General features: G+C 37.3%; 1 protein-coding gene across 6 annotated transcripts in view; it reads right to left on the reverse strand.

Moving 5' to 3' along the window:
• Nucleotides 1-19,533, reverse strand: part of PPA2 (pyrophosphatase (inorganic) 2) — a 105,869-nt gene that overhangs the window by 55,062 nt on the left and 31,274 nt on the right. For 3 of the 6 annotated variants that reach the window (XM_025386119.1, XM_025386121.1, XM_025386122.1), the window contains exons 6-7: nt 14,163-14,249; nt 472-598 (exon numbers count right to left, since the gene is read on the reverse strand). The exons of 1 other annotated variant lie outside the window; for it this stretch is intronic. In XM_025386119.1, the coding sequence (XP_025241904.1) occupies nt 472-598; nt 14,163-14,249 (214 nt within the window). The remainder of the gene's footprint in view (nt 1-471; nt 599-14,162; nt 14,250-19,533) is intronic. 2 more of the 6 variants (XM_025386123.1, XM_025386120.1) reach the window with 1 other exon arrangement.

Raw genomic sequence — 19,533 nt, forward strand, 5'->3', positions numbered from 1 at the left:
CTTCCTTCATTTGTACAAGAAGAGACAAAAACTAGGTGCAGAAATAGCTTTTGCTGTCGATGACACTCCTTCCTTAGTTTCTTCTTGTTAGTCATATGAACAAAAGAGATTTCAGGGTAAAAATGCCAGTATTGTATGCTTTTATTCCTAGTCAAAGGATGCTTTCAAAACAATTCCCAATAGCAGGTGGGCCATCAAAACCATGGAAGGAAAGAAGAAAGGAGGGAAGGAAGGAGTGAAAGGGAGAGGAGGAGAGTGAAAGAGAGGTGACAGGAGAGGGAAGAAAAAGGGAATAGAGGGAAACCAGTAGAATGTACTTTCTTCATTTAAAATATAATGTGTCTATCTACCTCTTTTCCTCTCTTGTTTTTAAAAAGTACATTTAACTCCCCTATGTGAACTTCTTTTAAGTTCTAAGAATTCCAGTGACACACTAATTTGCTTTCACTTTCTGGAAAGTAACAGTCTTACCATGAAACTTTGAGGCTTCCGGATCATTCACATTGATAGCAATTAATTTCCAATCTGTTTCACCTTCATCAATAAGAGCCAAAATTCCGAGAATCTTCACATGAACAACTTCTCCACAAGAAAGAATCTTTAAAGAGAACAGAAATTCACTATAGGCTTTGGAGAGTTTACTCACATATCACAAAATCCATATAAAAGATGAAAAGAACTACAGACTGAAATGTAATAAAGCCTCAATAATTAAAAATAACATGAAAATAGCCAAAGTCTGCCTTGCAATGAATGTCCCTTTAGAGTTAACTTTCTCAAAATTTCCACTTTCACCAATGATTGAATTACTTTACTGATAAACAAACAACTTGCCCTCCCATTGCAAATAGCTAAAAAACTGGACAGAATATATGAAATCACTCATTTCAGACATTAAACAACAGGCAGTACAGGACTGTGACCCCAGAGAGAAGTAAACAAACGAGAAGAGACATCTGATTGCCCTGGCTTTCTGCTCAATACACGTTCCAAACCACGGTAGAGAGAAAGGAACCCTGTAAGAGGACAGGGATCTCACTGAGGTTAAAGAACAGAGTTTAAAAAAAAAATGGAGAGGATGAGGCAGCTGGAATTTGTAGGGCATGGTACTAGAGATAAGAAATAACTACAGCAATATACATTGGGGTTCCCTTGAGACACAGATTAAACACTAACCTGTGCATGCATGGGATGAGACTCTATAAGTCAAGAGAAGAACAACTGCCAGAGATCTATAAAATGAGTTCCAACCACCCAGGAAAACCTCATTCAGCACAAGGGGCATTCATTAGTGAACCTATAACAGGCATGCCTTAATGGTAGGACTAAACTGGCTCTCAAATAAAGGTTACTCTAGACCTGTGCTAACAAAGTTTTAAAAGTGCCTGGATACAACCAAACTGACTCATAATTAACTACCTGTAAAAACAAATATTCTTTAAAGGAAGACAACAACATCCAGGCACTCAACATAACACAACATCCAAAATTCTGTCAATACACAAGAAAATGTAAGCTCTAAATGGGGAAAAAGATTAAAAATCATTCAACAGAAACATTTCCAGAAATGTTAGATGATTTAACAGATAGGAACCTCAAAACAACTACTGTAAATATGCTCAAAGATTTAAAGAAAAGCATGACAATACGGAAGGGAGAAATAGAAAACATAAAAAGAACCAAATGGAACTTTAAAAGCTAAGACATACATGATCTGAAATGAAAAATTCTCTCAATAAGCTTAACAACAAAATAGATATTGCCAAAGAGAAAATTAGTGAACCTGAAGACACTGTAACAGAAACTTTCCAAAGTGCAGCAGAGAAACAAAAAGGATAAGAAAAAATTAACAATCCCAGTGTCCTCTGGGACAGCATCCAGCACTCTATCTCATGTATAAATGGAATTCCAGAATGGGAAAGAGGAAGCAGAAAAATACTTGAATAAATAACAACCAAAAATTTTCCAAATTTGATGAAAAGTATAAACCCACAGATTGAGAAAGCACGCATAAACACACACACACACACACACGTGCGCGTGCACGCCCATCAGAATAAACAAAAAAAAAATCCAAAGTGAAGCACATCATAATCAAAGTGCTGAAAACCAGTGACAATGACAGAGAATAAATCTTAAAAGGAGATAGAGGGGAAAAAAGATTACATAAAGGTATGTTGATAAGAATGACAGCCAATTTCTCTTTAGAGGCAATGTAAGCCAGAAGACAAAAAAATGAAATTTTTAAAATTCTTAAAAACACTACCAACCTAGAATGCTGGGAATCAGAAAGACTTTGCAAAGGGGAAAGGGGGACCCTTCTGGGATGATGAAAATGCTTCATATTTTAATTGAAGGAGGAGGTTATGTGTGTGTATACATAGGTCAAAACTCACTATATACTTAAAATGAGTACACTCTATTGTAATATATGTTATATATATACACATAATGACTTAAAGTTTATTTTAATGGTTAAAAAGAAAATAGAAGGTTGCTTCCAAGATGTCTGAATAAGAACAGCTCTGGTCTACAGTTCCCAGCAAGATCAACGCAGAAGACAGGTGATTTCTGCATTTCCAACCGAGGTACCTGGTTCATCTCACTGGGACTGGTTGGACAGTGGGTGCAGCCCATGGAGGGTAAGCCGAAGAAGAGCAGGATGTCGCCCTACCTGGGAAACACCAGGGGTTGGGGGATTTCCCTTTCCCAGCCAAGGGAAGCCGTGAGTGACTGTACCTGGAGGAATGGTGCACTCCTGCCCAAATACTGTGCTTTTCCCACAGTCTTCACAATCAACAGACCAGGAGATCCCCTCCCATGCCTGGCTTGGTGGGTCCCACGCACATGGAGCCTTGCTTGCTGCTAGCGCAGCAGTCTGAGATAGACCTGGGACGCCGGAGCTTGGTGTGGGGAGAGGTGTCCACCATTACTGAGGCTTGAATAGGCGGTTCTATGCTCACAGTGTAAACAAAGCCACAGGGAAGCTCGAACTGGGCGGAGCCCACCGCAGCTCAGCAAGGCCTACTCCCTCTCTAGATGCTACCTCTCGGGGCAGAGCATATCTGAACAAAAGGGAGCAGCCAGCTTCTCCAGACTTAAACGTCCCTGCCTGACAGCTCTGAAGAGAGCAGTAGTTCTCCCAGCATGGCGTTCAAGCTCTGATAACAGACAGACTGCCTCCTCAAGTGGGTCCCTGACCCCTGTGTAGCCTGACTGCAAGATACCTCCCAGTAGAGGCTGACAGACACCTCATATAGGCAGGTGCCCCTCTGGGACAAAGCTTCAGGCAGCAATATTTGCTGTTCTGCAGCCTCTTCTGGTGAAACCCAGGCAAACAGGGTCTGGAGTGGACATCCAGCAAACTCCAGCAGACCTGCAGCTGAGGGGCCTGTTAGAAGGAAAACTAACAAACAGAAAGGAAATAGCACCAACATCAGCAAAAAAGTCATTCATGCCAAAACCCCATCCGCAGGTCACCAACATCAAAGACCAAAGGTAGATAAAACCACAAAGATGGGGAGAAACCAGAGCAGAAAGGCTGAAAATTCCAAAAACCAGAACACCTCTTCTCCTCCAAAGGATCACAGCTCCTCGCCAGCAATGGAACAAAGCTGGATGGAGAATGAGTTTGACAAGTTGACAGAAGTAGGCTTCAGAAGGTCAATAATAACAAACTTCTCCGAGCTAAAGAAGCATGTTCTAACCCTTCGCAAGGAAGCTAAAAACCTTGAAAAAAAGTTAGACAAATGGCTAACTGGAATAACCAGTGTAGAGAAGAGCTTAAATGACCTGATGGAGCTGAAAACCACAGTACAAGAATTTTGTGAAGCATACATAAGCGTCAATAGCCAATTCGATCAAGCAGAATAAAGGATATCAGTGATTGAAGATCAAATAATGAAATAAAGAGAGAAGACAAGATTAGAGGAAAAAAGAGTGAAAAGAAACGAACAAAGCCTCCAAGAAATATGAGACTACGTGAAAAGACCACTATGTTTGATTGGTGTACCTGAAAGTGACGAGGAGAATGGTACCAAATTAGAAAACACTCTTCAGGATATTATCCAGGAAAACTTCCCCAACCTAGCAAGGGAGGCCAACATTCAAATTCAGGAAATACAGAGAACACCACAAAGATAATCCTCAAGAAGAGCAACCCCGACATATATAATTGTCAGATTCACCAAGGTTAAAATAAAGGAAAAAATGTTAAGAGCAGCCAGAGAGAAAGGTCAGGTTACACACAAAGGGAAGCCCATCAGACTAACAGCGGATCTCTTGGCAGAAACCCTACAAGCCAGAAGAGAGTGGGAGCCAATATTCAACATTCTTAAAAGAATTTTCAACCCATAATTTCATGTCCAGCCAAACTAAGTCTCATAAGTGAAGGAGAAATAAAATCCTTTACAGACAAGCAAATGCTGAGAGATTTTGTCACCACTAGGCCAGCCTTACAAGAGCTCCTGAAGGAAGCACTAAACATGGATATAAACAACCAGTACCAGCCACTCCAAAAACATGCCAAATTGTAAAGACCACTGATGCCCGGAAGAAACTGCATCAATTAATGGGCAAAATAACCAGCTAGCATCATAAAGACAGGATCAAATTCACACATAACAATATTAACCTTAAATGTAAATGGGCTAAATGCCCCAATGAAAAGACAGAGTGGCAAACTGGATAAAGAGTCAAGACCCATCAGTGTGCTGTATTCAGGAGACCCATCTCATGTGCAAAGATACACATAGGCTCAAAATAAAGGGATGGAGGAAGATCTACCAAGCAAATGGAAAGCAAAAAGAAGCAGGAGTTGCAATCCTGGTCTCTGATAAAACAGACTTTAACCAGAACTCATGTTCTAACTCACAAGCGGGAGTTGAACAATGAGAACACATGATACATGGAGGGGAACATCATACACTGAGGCCTGTTGGGGCTTGGGGGCTAGAGGAGGGATAGCATTAGGTGAAATACCTGATGTAGGTCACGGGTTGATGGCTGCAGCAAACCACCATGGCACACACATACCTATGTAACAAAACTGCATGTTCTGCACATGTAACCCAGAACTTCAAGTATAATAACAAATAAAAAATAAAAAATAAATAAACAGAAAAAACTCAATTGAAATGGAAGAAACCATGAACAGGCAATTCACAGAAGAAATGAAAACAGCCTTTAAGGGTATAAAAAGATGCTCAAGCTCATTCATGATATAACTACCTTGTGGTTTAAATTAATATCCCTGCTTAGTGTTTGCAGAATTCTCACACAATAGGTAGTTGCCTGTCATTTTGATCTTCTCCTCCATATTTTGCTTTCTCTGTTCTGGAGGAAATTTCTCTGGCTGCCAGACCTAAATCTACAAAGGGGATCATTTTTCTTATTCTATCCAGAGGAATCAGCAGTTGAAGCAAAACTTTTAATTTCATTCCACTGAACAAGCCTGGAAATTATGGACATAAGACAGCCTAGGCAAGTGTGGCTAGAAGTGCATTATTTTATTACCAAGAAAATTTAAAGATAAATGAGAATCAAAGATGACCAAGAGGCAGAATACAAGGAATGAGTAGATGACAGTAACTAACTAAGCTGGCACATCTTCCATTGGCAATACTACTCCAGTCACTGGCAGCTATCATCAATGAACCTGAGATTTTCAATATGTGTATAACTTATTCCCTTAAGAAAAATGTCATTTTAAGGTCTAAGAGCATTTTTTTTAATTAACAAATCAAAATCTCATCACATTATGTAAGTAAAAACAATCCATATATTTAAAAAATTAGGCACCAAGAAAGTGGACCTGTTTACAGTTTCAACCTATTGCAATCTGTGCTGAAACTGAAGTTATTTACATGTCTTGAAATTTAAGATATCCACTAGGCCTAGAAGCTCACACTAAATAGAAAATAAAACCATTACATAATATAAACTTGATTCCTCCTGCTTGAGAGGAAAAGAGACCTGAGAATCCTTTTAAATTGCTTCATAGTACCTTTTTTACAAATCACATTTATCAGTTACTAGTGAAAAGTAAAACATAATAGAGTAAAGCCTTAAGAAAATAATAAATGATATTGACAAAACAGGTTTCGCAAAATACTTCAAAAATATTTTAAGAGAAATCCAGAAATAGTGTGACTTAAGCAGATGTTCTATGTGCTTAAGAAAGTTATTTCAGTGAGGCTCCCTCAAGCTGCCAATGTCAAGTTTATATGCGTGCATTCTTTCTATACATCTTTTTTATTTTTAAAGGTTTGGTTGGCTATAGATTTTCACTGTAAACCTGGAATTTGAACACATGCTTCAGAACAAATTTCTTCATAATTCAAAATGCAGTTTCACATTTAGAAAACAAGGTATGTAGAAAAAAGTCACTTCTCTGTCCTGAAATTATTTATTTTGAGGGAAAAAAACTAGAATTTTAAGTCATAAAGTCAAATAAATCCTGTCAGAATATTTGGAAGTTGATTCTAAAATCTTAACATAAATCTGTATGGAATTGTAATTAGCTAACACAACTAACGTGACTGTATACACTAACTGAAATCTGAATTCCAGGGGAATATACACAATTATATTAGACTCTTACATGTTTAGCCTCTATTAAGTACTCAGCTCTATATTAGGCACTGTGTATTAAAAGAAAGAATGAATTGTTCTCAAGGATTTACAGTCTTAATTTGGGTGACTTAGATACCTCAGGGCAGAACAGAATATAAGACTGAACACATAGTGAGTTTAAACATGTAATATCAACACTATGTGCCTCATTTCTCATAGCTGTGCCTTCTTCATTTCTAATGCCACTGCCCTGATCTAGGAACAGAGAGTCAAGGTAGGTTCTCCAATATGATAAAAGGACAAGATAGAGGCTAACAAATCAGAAGACTATAACACTATAGACATGAGGTAATTTGGATCTAGATTAGAGACATGACAGTGGATAGTGTAGATAAGGGTAGTGAAATATTTAAAAGGAAAAACAAATAGTACACAAGGAGAAAAGAAAATGATTTACCAAACACATACTGTGTGACGGGCACTAGAGGATATCTTCTATGGGTACCATTTTATTCTTCACTTACAAAAACTAGTGTAGAGTGTAGATATTATCCCCGTCATGGAAATAAAGATACTGGGATTCACAGCAGTTAAATAATTTTTGCCTGAGACCACAGAACTAGTGAATGGAAGACCTGGGATTCACACCCCAAACTGAGCCAAAGCTGCTTCTCTTGTCAAACTGTACTGAGAAAGCGGATCAGTCCTTGCCTGAGGAAAGAAGGTTGGGAATGTCAAAGGAAGAGATTACAAAGAAGTGTAAGAAAACATTTGGGGGTGATAAATATGTTCATTTTCTTATTTCTGATAATAATTTTGCATGTAATTATATCAAAACTCATCGATTTGTGTACACTTTAAATAGGTACAGTTTATTATATGTCCATTATAACTCAATAAAGCTAGAAAAAAATCTACTTCACATTTATGGCTAAAACTATTTTTTTTTTAATGCATTACTTTCTTGGATAAAATAATTATTCACATTTGTTTAAGATGAAATCAGACATAAGCTTGTTTTAATTAAAAAAAATCACAATACCATTTCACTACCACTAGGATGATTGTTATAAACCAAAAAGGGAAAATAATGAGTACTGGTAAGGATCTGGAGAAACTGGAATCCTTGAATATTGTTCGTGGGAGTTAACATGCTGGGGAAAACAATTTGGTGGTTCCTCAAAGAGTTAAATTCAGAATTACCATATGACCCAGCAATTCCACTCCTAGGTGAATAAAATGGATAAGAGTATTCAAACAAAAACTCGTACATGAATGTTCATAGTGGTGCTATTCATAATAGCCAAATGGTAGAAACAAGCCAAATGCCCATCAACTAATGAATGGAAAAGTAAAAGGTAATATTATCCATCAGTGGATTATTATTCACCCATAAAAGGGAATGAAGTGCCAATACATGCTACAACACAGATGAATCTCAAAAGCACACTAAGTGAAAGGGGCAGATACAAAAGGTTACATATTATGTGAGACCATTTACATGAAATATCCAGAATAGGTAAACCTATAGCATAGAGACAGTAAATCAGTGGTTGCCAGGGGCCAGTTAGAGAATGAAATGGGGAGTGACTGCTAATGGGGATGGGGTTTCCTTTTGAGGTCCTGAAATGTTTGGGACTAGACAGATACAGGTGATGGTTATACAACACTGTGAATGTATTAACTGCCACTAATTTTACTGTATACTTTAAAATGGTTAATTTTATGTGAATTGAACCTCAATTTAAAAATTAATCACAAATTATTTTTGATGATAATGAAGGTTGTTATATACATGTCAAAATGAACCATAATAAAACAGCTCCTATCCCTTAAGTCCTCTCTCAAATATAAATATAAATATAAATATAATATTCTCACAAATATTAGCAGTAGAGGCAGAAGGGGATAGGGCAAGCTTGTCCAACCCGCGTGCCCTATGGGCAGCATGTAGACCAGGATGGCTTTCAATGTGGCCCAACACAGATTCATAAACTTTCATAAAATATTATGAGATTTTATTTATTTATTTTTTAGCTCATCAGTTATTGTTAGTGTTAGTATATTTTATGTGTGGCCCAAGACAATTATTTTTCCAATGTGGCCCAGGGAAGCCAAAAGATTGGACACCCCTGGTATAGAGACTAGGAACACAGGCTCCAGGACAAGATACCTGGAATTCAATCCCAATTCTGCCAACTTACTAGCAATGTAAGTTTGGGGAAATTACTTAACTTCTTTGGAATATAATTTTATATTAAATTTGAAAATAAAAATACCTGTTTCACAAGGTAGCAGTTTTAAGAATAAAATGAGATAATCCATATAGAGTACCTCAAATAATGGTTTACAGACTAGTACTTTACTATAAGCATCAGTATTAAGGTTTGGGTTCCTAAAGGAAATCATTCATTTTTCCCCTTACCATTCTCAGTAAACAAAAATGCTAGGAGAAATTTTTTTTGAAAAGTATGTGCCTCATGAAGTATATGTATCTTAAAGGATCAAAGACAAGGAAGTAGATTTTCTGAGGGATACTTTATATGTTATTCCCTACAGTGATCTAATTCTATAAAACGGCATGTAACCATTGTTTATAGCATTCTTAAAAAAACACCAAACCTCTGATTTCTTAACTTGCTTTTCTATTTCTTAATAGAAAAAGAAGTTTCATCTTTCTTAGTCTGCAAATTACAGGTAAACAACTAAGCTGCTTCCACTACAAAATTAGACTCCTACTTGAAAAACTACAGAAAGATGTCTCTGGAGATGGAAAATGGGAGATGTGCAGACTTATATGGGCTCCTCTGAACTGATACTGGCACCAACTCACAGAAGCCACTGTGTGATTAGCTCAGCTGCTCTTTTTGCATGCCTCCAGGGGTTAATAGCTAAAGCTACATCTGTGGAGGAAATATAACGACAACACTATCCACGGGAAAAGACATTATAAACAAAGAATTTCCCTCTACAGTTGAGGTCTCCATTGTCTGAAATACTGTCTGTTCCTTTCCCAGTCCCCGCCCTCCGGCATGCTTCTTACCAGCTGCAATCACAAAGTGTTTCTGATACATGTCCTCAAGTTTGGACTCTGGCTGCTTAAATTCTAGATTCTCAAGTCCAAAAGGAACATACGACAAGTGATTATAAAGATATGGACGATATTTGCAGCTCTGAATATACATCAAAACTAAAGTACTCCATAGAAAAATTTTACAACTGCGTATGTAATTGCTAACTTATACAGGCTGGATCATATTTAGAGAGGGGCGTTTAGCTGTGGTAGTATGCCATTCTATTTATTTATTATTATTTTTTTGAGACTCAGTCTTACCATGTGGCCCAGGCTGGTCCTGAACTCTTGGGTTCAGGAGATCCTCTTAGCTTGCCTCCCAAAGTGCTGGGATTACTAGCATAAGCCACTGAGCCCAGATTGCTCCATTCTAACAGGGGCATTAACAGAGATGATCTAGTGAAAAGTAACCAGAGTGGAAAATAATCTAGAAACTCTGTCAGATAAAGAACAACTAGAACAAAAAGCCTGGAGAACAGAAGGCTTTGGGAGGGTATGGTATATTGGACCAAAAGACATGTAAGATCCTTTATAAAACAAAAATGTTCAAATTTGAAGTTATCACATAATTGCCAGTTTAAAGTCGGCTATACTGGTTAACATACTAGATACACTGGATGAGAGGGTCTCAACCAAAGCCAATGTTGCCCTCTAGGGGATATCTGGCAATATCCATTTTGGGTTGTCACAACTGGGGAGGAGGTATTACTAGCATCTCCTAGGAAATGGCAAGGGATGCTTCAGAGGACAGTCCTCTCTCATAAAGAATTATCCATCTGTAATATCAATAGTGTCAAAGTTGAGAAATCCTGTAGATGACTCTGGCAGCAGGGTATCAGAATTCCTGGAAATCACATATAACTTTTAAAAACCACATTCTAGGCTGGGCGCGGTGGCTCACGCCTGTAATCCCAGCATTTTGGGAGGCTGAGGCAGGTGGATTACGAGGTCAGGAGTTCGAGACCACTCTGGCTACTACGGTGAAACCTCTTCTCTAAAATTTTTTATATCTAAAAATACAAAAAAATTGGCTGGGCATGGTAGCAGGCGCCTACAGTCCCAGCTACTTGGGAGGCTAAAGCTGGAGAATGGCATGAACCCGAGAGGCGGAGCTTGCAGTGAGCCAAGATCATGCCATTGCACTCCAGCCTGGGCGACAGAGTGAGACTTCTGTCTCAAAAAAAAACAAAAAGCACATTCTAAATTATTTTATCTATTTTTATTCACAAAATTTACCTTAAAATTTCAAACAATATAAGAACAGGTAAGACATGCATGGGTTATAAAGCAAGCAAGGAAGCATGCCCAGCAGATTTACCAAGTTGCCTCAGAATGAGACACACCCTTTGACTTCACATGCAACAGAAAGGCACAGTTTTATTTCAAACAAAGCACTGTTTTGCTGTAACACCGTTAAAAACTAGAAAGGAAAACTCAATCAAACCAAAAACTAGATGCTTAGTAATAAATGGTAGAATTCTTACAAAACCACCACACTTCAATTCAATCCAAATCAATTCAACAAATCTATGTTCAAAGTATAACATTTAGTTTTCTTAGACACTGAATGAGCAATACAAAAATCCCTCAAGGGACTTACAACATTAAAGTTTTCTATATCTGTGGTTCTAAGTCTGTTACCAACTTCCAGGACTCTGCTTCTTTCCCTCTGCCTATTAACAATGTGGTGTTAAAAGAGACTTCCTACCACTATGTTTCTTACAGCTGATTCAACCACTCATCTCATAGCCAGGCATGAAAGAAAGGAGCATACCACTAACAAAGAACTATTCTTTAGATGGTAATCATATATTTATTTCATATTCAGTAAATATTATTTCAGGTCTTATTAACTAAAGGAATAAACTGCTCTGGCTATAAGATGCAAGGATGATACGCATATTCATGAAGTGCTCCATATTCTTCACTCAGATACAAGAAATTCAGAGAACACTTGAGAGGTACTATGCAAGATGAATATCACCAAGGCACACAGTCATCAAGGTCTATCCTAAATATACATGCATGCAACATCAGAGCACCGAGATTCATAAAACAACTACCACTAAACCTAAGAAAACTGAGCAATACAATAGTGGGAGGCTTCAATGCTCCACTGGTGTTCTTGTGTCCTTTAAAAGCACATTAAAAAGGTAACACAATTCATCATGATCAAGTAGGGTTTATTCCAGGAATTCAAGGATGGTTGAACATATACAAACCAATAAATGGGATTCACCACATAAAGAAAACTAAGAACAAAAACCATATAATCATCTCAATAGATATAGAAAAAGCATGTGATAAAATCCAACATTCTGTCATGATAAAAACTTTCAACAAACTAGGCACTGAAGGAACATACCTCAAAATAATAAGAGCCGTCTATGACAAACCTATAACCAACATCATACCAAATGTGAAAAAGTTGAAAGCATCTCCCCTAAGAACCAGAATAAGACAAGGATGTTCAGTCTCACCACTCCCATACAACACAGTACTGGAAGTCCTAGTCAGACCAATCAGCCAAGAGAAGGAAATAGAAGGTATCTAAATTGGAAAAGAGGAAGTCAAATTCTTTCTGTTCACTAATGGCATGATAGTGTATATAGGAAACCCTAAAGCCTTCTCCAAAAGACTCCTAGACTTGATAAACAACTTCAATAAAGTTTAAGGATACAAAATCTCTATATAAAAATTAATAGTATTTCTACACACCAATTAACATTCAAGCTGAGAACCAAACAAAAAAATCTCATTTGCAACAGCCACACACACGCATACACGCACACACATTACCCAGGAATACATTTAATCAAGCGGGTAAAAGATCTCTGCAAGAACTACAAAACACTGATGAAAGAAATCACAGATGATACAATCAGAGAGAAAAACATCCCATGCTCATGGATTGGAAGAATCAATATTCTTAAAATGCCAATATTGCTCAAAGCAATCTGGAGATTCAATGTAATTCCTAGCAAATTATCAATGTCATTTCTTCACAGCATTAGGAAAAAACAATCCTAATGTTTATATGGAACCAAACAAAAGCCAGAACAGTCAAAGCAATCCTAAGCAAAAAGAACAAATCTGGAGGTATCACATTACTCAGCAACAAATTATACCACATACCTGTAGTACTGGTATAAAAATAAACATGGTACTGGTACAAAAATAAACACATAGATCAATGGAACAAAACAGAGAACAAATAAATGAAGTCACATACCTATAACCAACTGATCTTCAACAAATAACAACAAAAAAAAAAAAATGGGGAAAGGAGACTCTATTCAATAAATAGTACTGGGAAAACTGGCTAGCCATAGGCTGAAGAATGAAACTGGAACCCTACCTCTCCGCGCATACAAAAATTAACTCAAGATGGATTAAAAACTTAAATGTTAAGATCTGAAACTATAAAAATTCCCAAAGAAAATCTAGGAAAAACTCTCTGGATATCGCCTAGGCAAAGAATTTATGATGAAGACCCCAAAAGCAAATGCAATGAAAACAAAAACAGACAAATGGGACTTAAACTAAAAAGCTTCTGGATAGCAAAAGAAATAATCAACAAAGTAAACAGCCTACAGAATGGGAGAAAATATCGGCAAATTATGCCTCCAACAAAGGACTAAGATAACTCAAACAACTCAACAAGAAAAAAAAAAAAAAATTAAAAAGTGGGCAAAGGCCATGAACCGACATTTCTCAAAAAAAGAAATATAAGTGACCAAGAAACACATGAAAAATGCTCTACATCACTAATCATCAGATAAATACAAATTTAAACCACACTGAGATTTTTTACATGCTGGTTTCTGAGCTCTACACGATTAAAGATAAGATGTTATTCTAGGAGTGAGAAAAAACGGGGAAGAGTTGAATGTCTGCAGAGAACAAGAAATAGTAACAATAAATGTAGTAGAAAATAGAGAAAGAACTAACCAAAGACATATAGAAGGATTGATGGGTAGCATCAATTTCTGAAATTGTGGATTTTGTTTTTACTCAGTAGGATGTGGCAACCTAGAAGCAGGCACACAGAAACAGAAAAAGTATCAGATGACTTTCATGAGAATTGAAGTTTCCATCTAAACAATAGGCAAGGAAGGTGAAGACAGGACTTGGCAAATTTTTCCATACAGGGTCCAGATGGTAGATATAAAATAATAAAATAATAATAAAAGGCTTTGTAGACCATACAATCTCTGCTACAACACCTCAACTCTGCTGTTGTAGTATAAAAGCAGTCACAGACAGTATGTACATGAACGGGCATACCTGTGTTACTTATAAAAACAGGTGTTAGGCTGGCTTTGACTTGTTACAGGGCTATAATTTACCAACCCCTGGTTTAAGACAAGAAAGTGAAGATAAAAAGAGGGACTGATAACACAGAAATCAACAGGCTTGAACTCTGAAGAGCTGAAGAACTAGAGGCTAAAACGAAATTTTATGGCATGAATATACCAAAACTCATGTTAGAATTAATACAGTCTATAAAACAAACCTTTGAGCCTATTTCACAAACATCAATAGGATCATTATCTCCAAAGCAGTTCGTGCTCTTATCTTTTTCACGGGGATCTTCCCAAGTCTAAAATTAAAAAAAAAAAAAAAAAAAAAAAAGCAGAAATGTAACTTAATACTATAATGTACTTTAATCTTTCCACATAATCACAAAGTTTTATAGATAACAATAATCCGAAGAAACCATTATCAGAAATTACATAGGCACAAGGCCAACAGGCCAGTATGTCCCTAAGGATTATAATAATTAAAACAGATGTATAGTATTTCCTCCCTCTGTCTCTCAATTGTCAGTATAATTGCATCTGCAAGTGGGTGGTATATCCAGACATACTCATCTTCCAAGTTCAGTCAGGGAATAAATTCACATTCACTTTTAGAGTTTCAGTGGATGTTCCCACTGTCTGTGCCCTTGTTTCTGTGTTTCCACTGACTGCCTCAACTGTGGCTTCCGTCATTCACTGCTTCCTTTGACATGGTAACAGCACAAGGATCTAAATTATTAAAAGGAACCCAGTTTTTCCTTTATAAACGAAAGGACAAAACACTACTAAAGAAAATTAAAACCTTTTTTGTCTCATTCATTCCATTAAAAAATCCTCTACCTGTCAAATCTCAAGGACCTTGATAAAAACATGAAAAGATATCAATTCTTTAGTTTACTGGCAAGATTAGTTACAAAATAAATACATGGGAATTTTTATAAATGAAGACCATAATAGAAATTTGCTAGTAAGATTAAAGATCCCTTCGGCACTACCTCTCCCAAAAAGCCTCAGAATTGCCTGATTCTAAATGGAACTGTAGAAGTTCCCTAAAATTATTTGCTTTAAATTCAAATTAAAAGGGATACAGAGACTGTCATCCCAAGATTCAGATTATCATTATTATCTAAGATTTCAGGTTATCTAAGTTTATTTCCTTTAATTTTATATAAATAATTACAAATAAACTTATTTACAGCTAAGCATTAGAGAAATTCCAATATTTTCCTTCTAGTACTAATAATAATTTATTCAGAAATAACCTGGCCTAACTTTATCTTAAAAAGAAATTAATAAATGAAGTCCAACAACATTTCACTGCCCCCAACACTAATACCACCAAGAAAATGTAAGAATAACCACAATTTTTAATCTTACCTACTGGCCATAGGTGACAAACACTTTCTAGCTAATATATACACACACAACATATACATATATACATACATTCTGCATGAATAATGTACCATAACGAATTCCACTTTATAGACAAGTAAATTGAAACACAGTTTAAACTTGCACAAACTCATGGTTTCTAAATGGTAAAGACTGTATTAGAACTCATGCTACTAATCATTATTTTTTATGTGCAAATTATAACAACAATTGAATGGCATTTATTTCAAATATAACCCCATCTACTTCACAGTTCTCTTCTTTTAAATACTTTCTCTTACTCTGAGAATCTCCTAGGTAACTTTCCTATAGAGGTTCTCTTCTTCCCTAGTCTTCCCTTTACTGCTTCTTTTTTTCTATTAACAGGCATTCACTCATACAGTAAAATATTTATTGAGTACCTATTTCGGGCCAGTAACAGAGATGTATAGGGAACAGTCAATGACATGGAGAGTGTCATGTTAACAAATGGTATGGCATTTGTGACAAACACTATAAAGGTAATCTTAATGTGCTGGGGAAACCAAGATGGGACACCCAGGTATAATTAGAATCAAACAACCTACTGCAGAATCAGAAAATATCTGAGAGGTTCCTCCTTGCTAATGCAGAAATCCTACCTCATAATTTTCCTTATCCCTACTCCCACTTCCAAGAGAACAAATGTGACAAGCTAGAAGTCCCGTTGGCTTAAAGGAAAACATCTAGATTCTACCACAAACTATCTTGACTAAACCATCTACATCCGTTTCTTCAGCTATTAAGAATGGCTTAAATAAGAGGACCTTTTTTTGTTTTCTTTTTCTTTTCTTTTTTTTTTTTTTTCCAGACAGAGTCACACTCTTCTCTCCCAGGCTAAAATGCAGTGGCATGATCTCCGCTCACTGCAACCTCCGCCTGCCAGGTTCAAGGGATTCTCCTGCCTCAGCCTCCCAAGTAGCTGGGACTACAGGCGCCCACCACCACGCCCGGCTAATTTTTTTGTATTTTTAGTAGAGACAGGGTTTCACCATGTTAGCCAGGGTAGTCTCAATCTCCTGACCTCGTGATCCACACGCCGCGGCCTCCCAAAGTGCTGGGATTACAGGTGTGAGCCACTGCGCCTGGCCAATAAGAGGATCTTTAGACACATCCTAGCCCTAAAATGCTAAGATTGTTAGTGCTCATTCACAATCTGCATGAATGCTACCAGTGAATAGGAAGCCCACATACTTATGACCTACTTAGGACAATTTTGATGGGCATTAATTTTTTTTTTTTAAAGTCCTTCCTCACACAGAGACAAACACTGTCTTGACATTAACTTGGTTGTGGTGGATATTTCCGTTGGTTGGTTGGTCCTCAGAACTCCAATTTCAACATTACCTAGCAATATGGTTACATACGTTGAGGAATTAAGTACCCAAGTAGAAAATTATTAAACTCTACAATATTGTTGTGTTTAGGGCCAATTCTTCATGATTTTACTTACCAGCAAAAATACCAGACTGGTTCTCTTTATTTCCAATCTTTAATACTCTGCATCTACAGACCTCACTTTTTACTACAAAAAGAGATATACACTAAATCACCTCTAATTTAACTTGAAAATACAGTATAATTTCAACAGGAAAGGAAATCCTGACAAATTTAAGCTTTGGGTACGCCCTCTTGTGGAGTCTTATGTGTACAACTATTAACAGACAGACAACTAGAAAAGAACAAACACTGAAGAAGAAATATCAAGAAGCAGAAGTTCAAAATCTTAATATTGGTTTCACAAAAATGACAAAAGATTAGCTTCCAGACTTTAGAAATAATTTTGACAACTAAATAAGAAAAAGGGCAACCCAACTAAAATGGGCTGAAGATATGAACAGATAATTAAAAGAAGGGGAAACATGAATGACTTATAAATTTATGAAAAGATACCTAGTCTGATCAGAGAAATGCTAAAATCACAATAAGATACTATTTCAAAAACCTAAAAATCTTATAATCTAAAATATTAGTAAGGATGTACATTATCTGGAACCCTATATACTACTGGCAGGAGTATAAATTGTCACAACTTCTTTTTTGTTTGTTTGTTTTGAGACGGAGTCTCACTCTGTTGCCCAGGCTGGAGTGCAGTGGCACAATCTCGGCTCACTACAAGCTCTGCCTCCCGGGTTCACGCCATTCTCCTGCCTCAGCCTCCTGAGTACCTGGGACTACAGGCGCCCGCCACCACGCCCAGATAATTTTTTGTATTTTTACTAGAGACGGGGTTTCACCATGTTAGCCAGGATGGTCTCGATCTCCTGACCCTGTGATCCGACTGCTTCGGCCTCCCAAAGTGCTGGGATTATAGGCGTGAGCCACTGCGCCTGGCCCCCATTTTTTTTTTTTTTTTGAGATGGAGTCTCGCCTTGTCACCCAGGCTGGTGTGCAGTGGCTCGATCTCGGCTCACTGCAAGCTCCAACTCCAGGGTTCAGGCCATTCTCCTGCCTCAGCCTCCCGAGTAGCTGGGACCACAGGCGCCTGCCACCAGGCCCGGCTAATTTTTTGTATTTTTAGTAGAGAAGGGGTTTCACCGTGTTAGCCAGGATGGTCTCTATCTCCTGACCTCCTGATCTGCCCACCTCAGCCTCCCAAAGTGCTGGGATTACAGGTGTGAGCCACCACGCCCGGCCTGTCACAACTTCTTTTATAAACAATCTGGAAATATTTAGTAAAGTAAAATAGTTACACAACTCATAATTTGACTAACAGGTATACAACTATACATACTATCTATACAGACAAACTTTAGCATGGACCCAAGAAAGACAAAACAGAAAGCTACACACAACCTATCAACAGGAAAACAGTATTATAGAAAAGATGTTTATAAAGCTATAAAAATGAATACATCAGAATACACATATTATTGTTATATCCTAAAACAAATCTTCTCATTTTCATGCAGGTGTTTGTGATTATTACCTTACGATCTATAAGTATTGGTGAATACATTTGTAGTCACCATGCCCTGGTTCTTAGGTCTCTTAAAAAATCCCTGAATCATACAAAGCCATATATACAGGTGGTTCTTAAGAATATCTTCCTGATTAACCAGCATTCCTATCACAAGTCAAAGGAAGAAAGACCTCTGACTTTCCCACTACCTTCGCCTTTTTTTTTTTTTTTTTTTTAAGAGAGGGTTTCACTCTGCCACCTAGGCTGAAGAGCAGTGGTCTGACCATAGCTCACTGCAACCTTAAACTCCTGGCCTCAACTGATCCTCCCATCTTGGCCTCCCAAAGAACTGAAATTACAGGGATAAGCCATTATCTATGCTTTCCCAGCTTCAATTTGGAGCAAAAGCCTCTACCAGTGTTTTTACTACTAGCAGCTAACATCAGTAGCACAAGTGTCATCATCATTGAGTTAATATTATTAAGAACTCACTACGGGGCCAAACACCTCTGATCAACTCATTCAATACTCACAATACCCTTGTGGGGTAGGTAATATGATCATCCACATAAACAAACAGGCCTAGAGAGATTTAGTCATTTGTCTCAGGTTATAAAGCTAGTAAGTGGTACTATATATTTGATTGGGGAGGTCAATGAACCAAATTTATAATTAAGCACAAAGTAAACATATCAATACTAGATTAAGACTGAAGAAATTTTGAATTTAAACTGAATCTAGTCTTTTAATATTTGCCAGACAGGTATTCTAAATATTCACTCAATGAGATGTAACACTGAAATAACCCATTATATGTGGGCAATAGGAATAAAATGGTAGGAAGACAAAGATGAATTTTTGCCCAGGCAAGCTCCAATTTTGAGGAAGGCATTATTAGGAGTGTGGGAGATGCTATTCAGGTTAACAGTCTAGACAGCTCAAGGTCTGAATAATGATGGCATACTGATGAATCACAAGCTAAGTGGATAGACTACTACTTAACAGTATTCTGCTGCTTAAATGTTCTTCCAACCACACAGTTGGCTTCGTAACTACTCTGAACAAGTTTCTTGCTGCTACAAGACAAATCACAGAACAGCAAAAGTACCCACACAAGCCTATGAAACAAATGTGACACACATACACGATGCATTAATTCATTCATTTCATAGTTATTGATCACCTACTCCATGGCAGGCACAAAACAGACAGAATCCCTGCCCTCATGAAGTCTGCATTCTAGCTGGGAGAAATTAACAATAAACATAATA

Source organism: Theropithecus gelada, chromosome 5 (assembly GCF_003255815.1).
Source record: "Theropithecus gelada isolate Dixy chromosome 5, Tgel_1.0, whole genome shotgun sequence".
Taxonomy (NCBI): domain Eukaryota; kingdom Metazoa; phylum Chordata; class Mammalia; order Primates; family Cercopithecidae; genus Theropithecus; species Theropithecus gelada.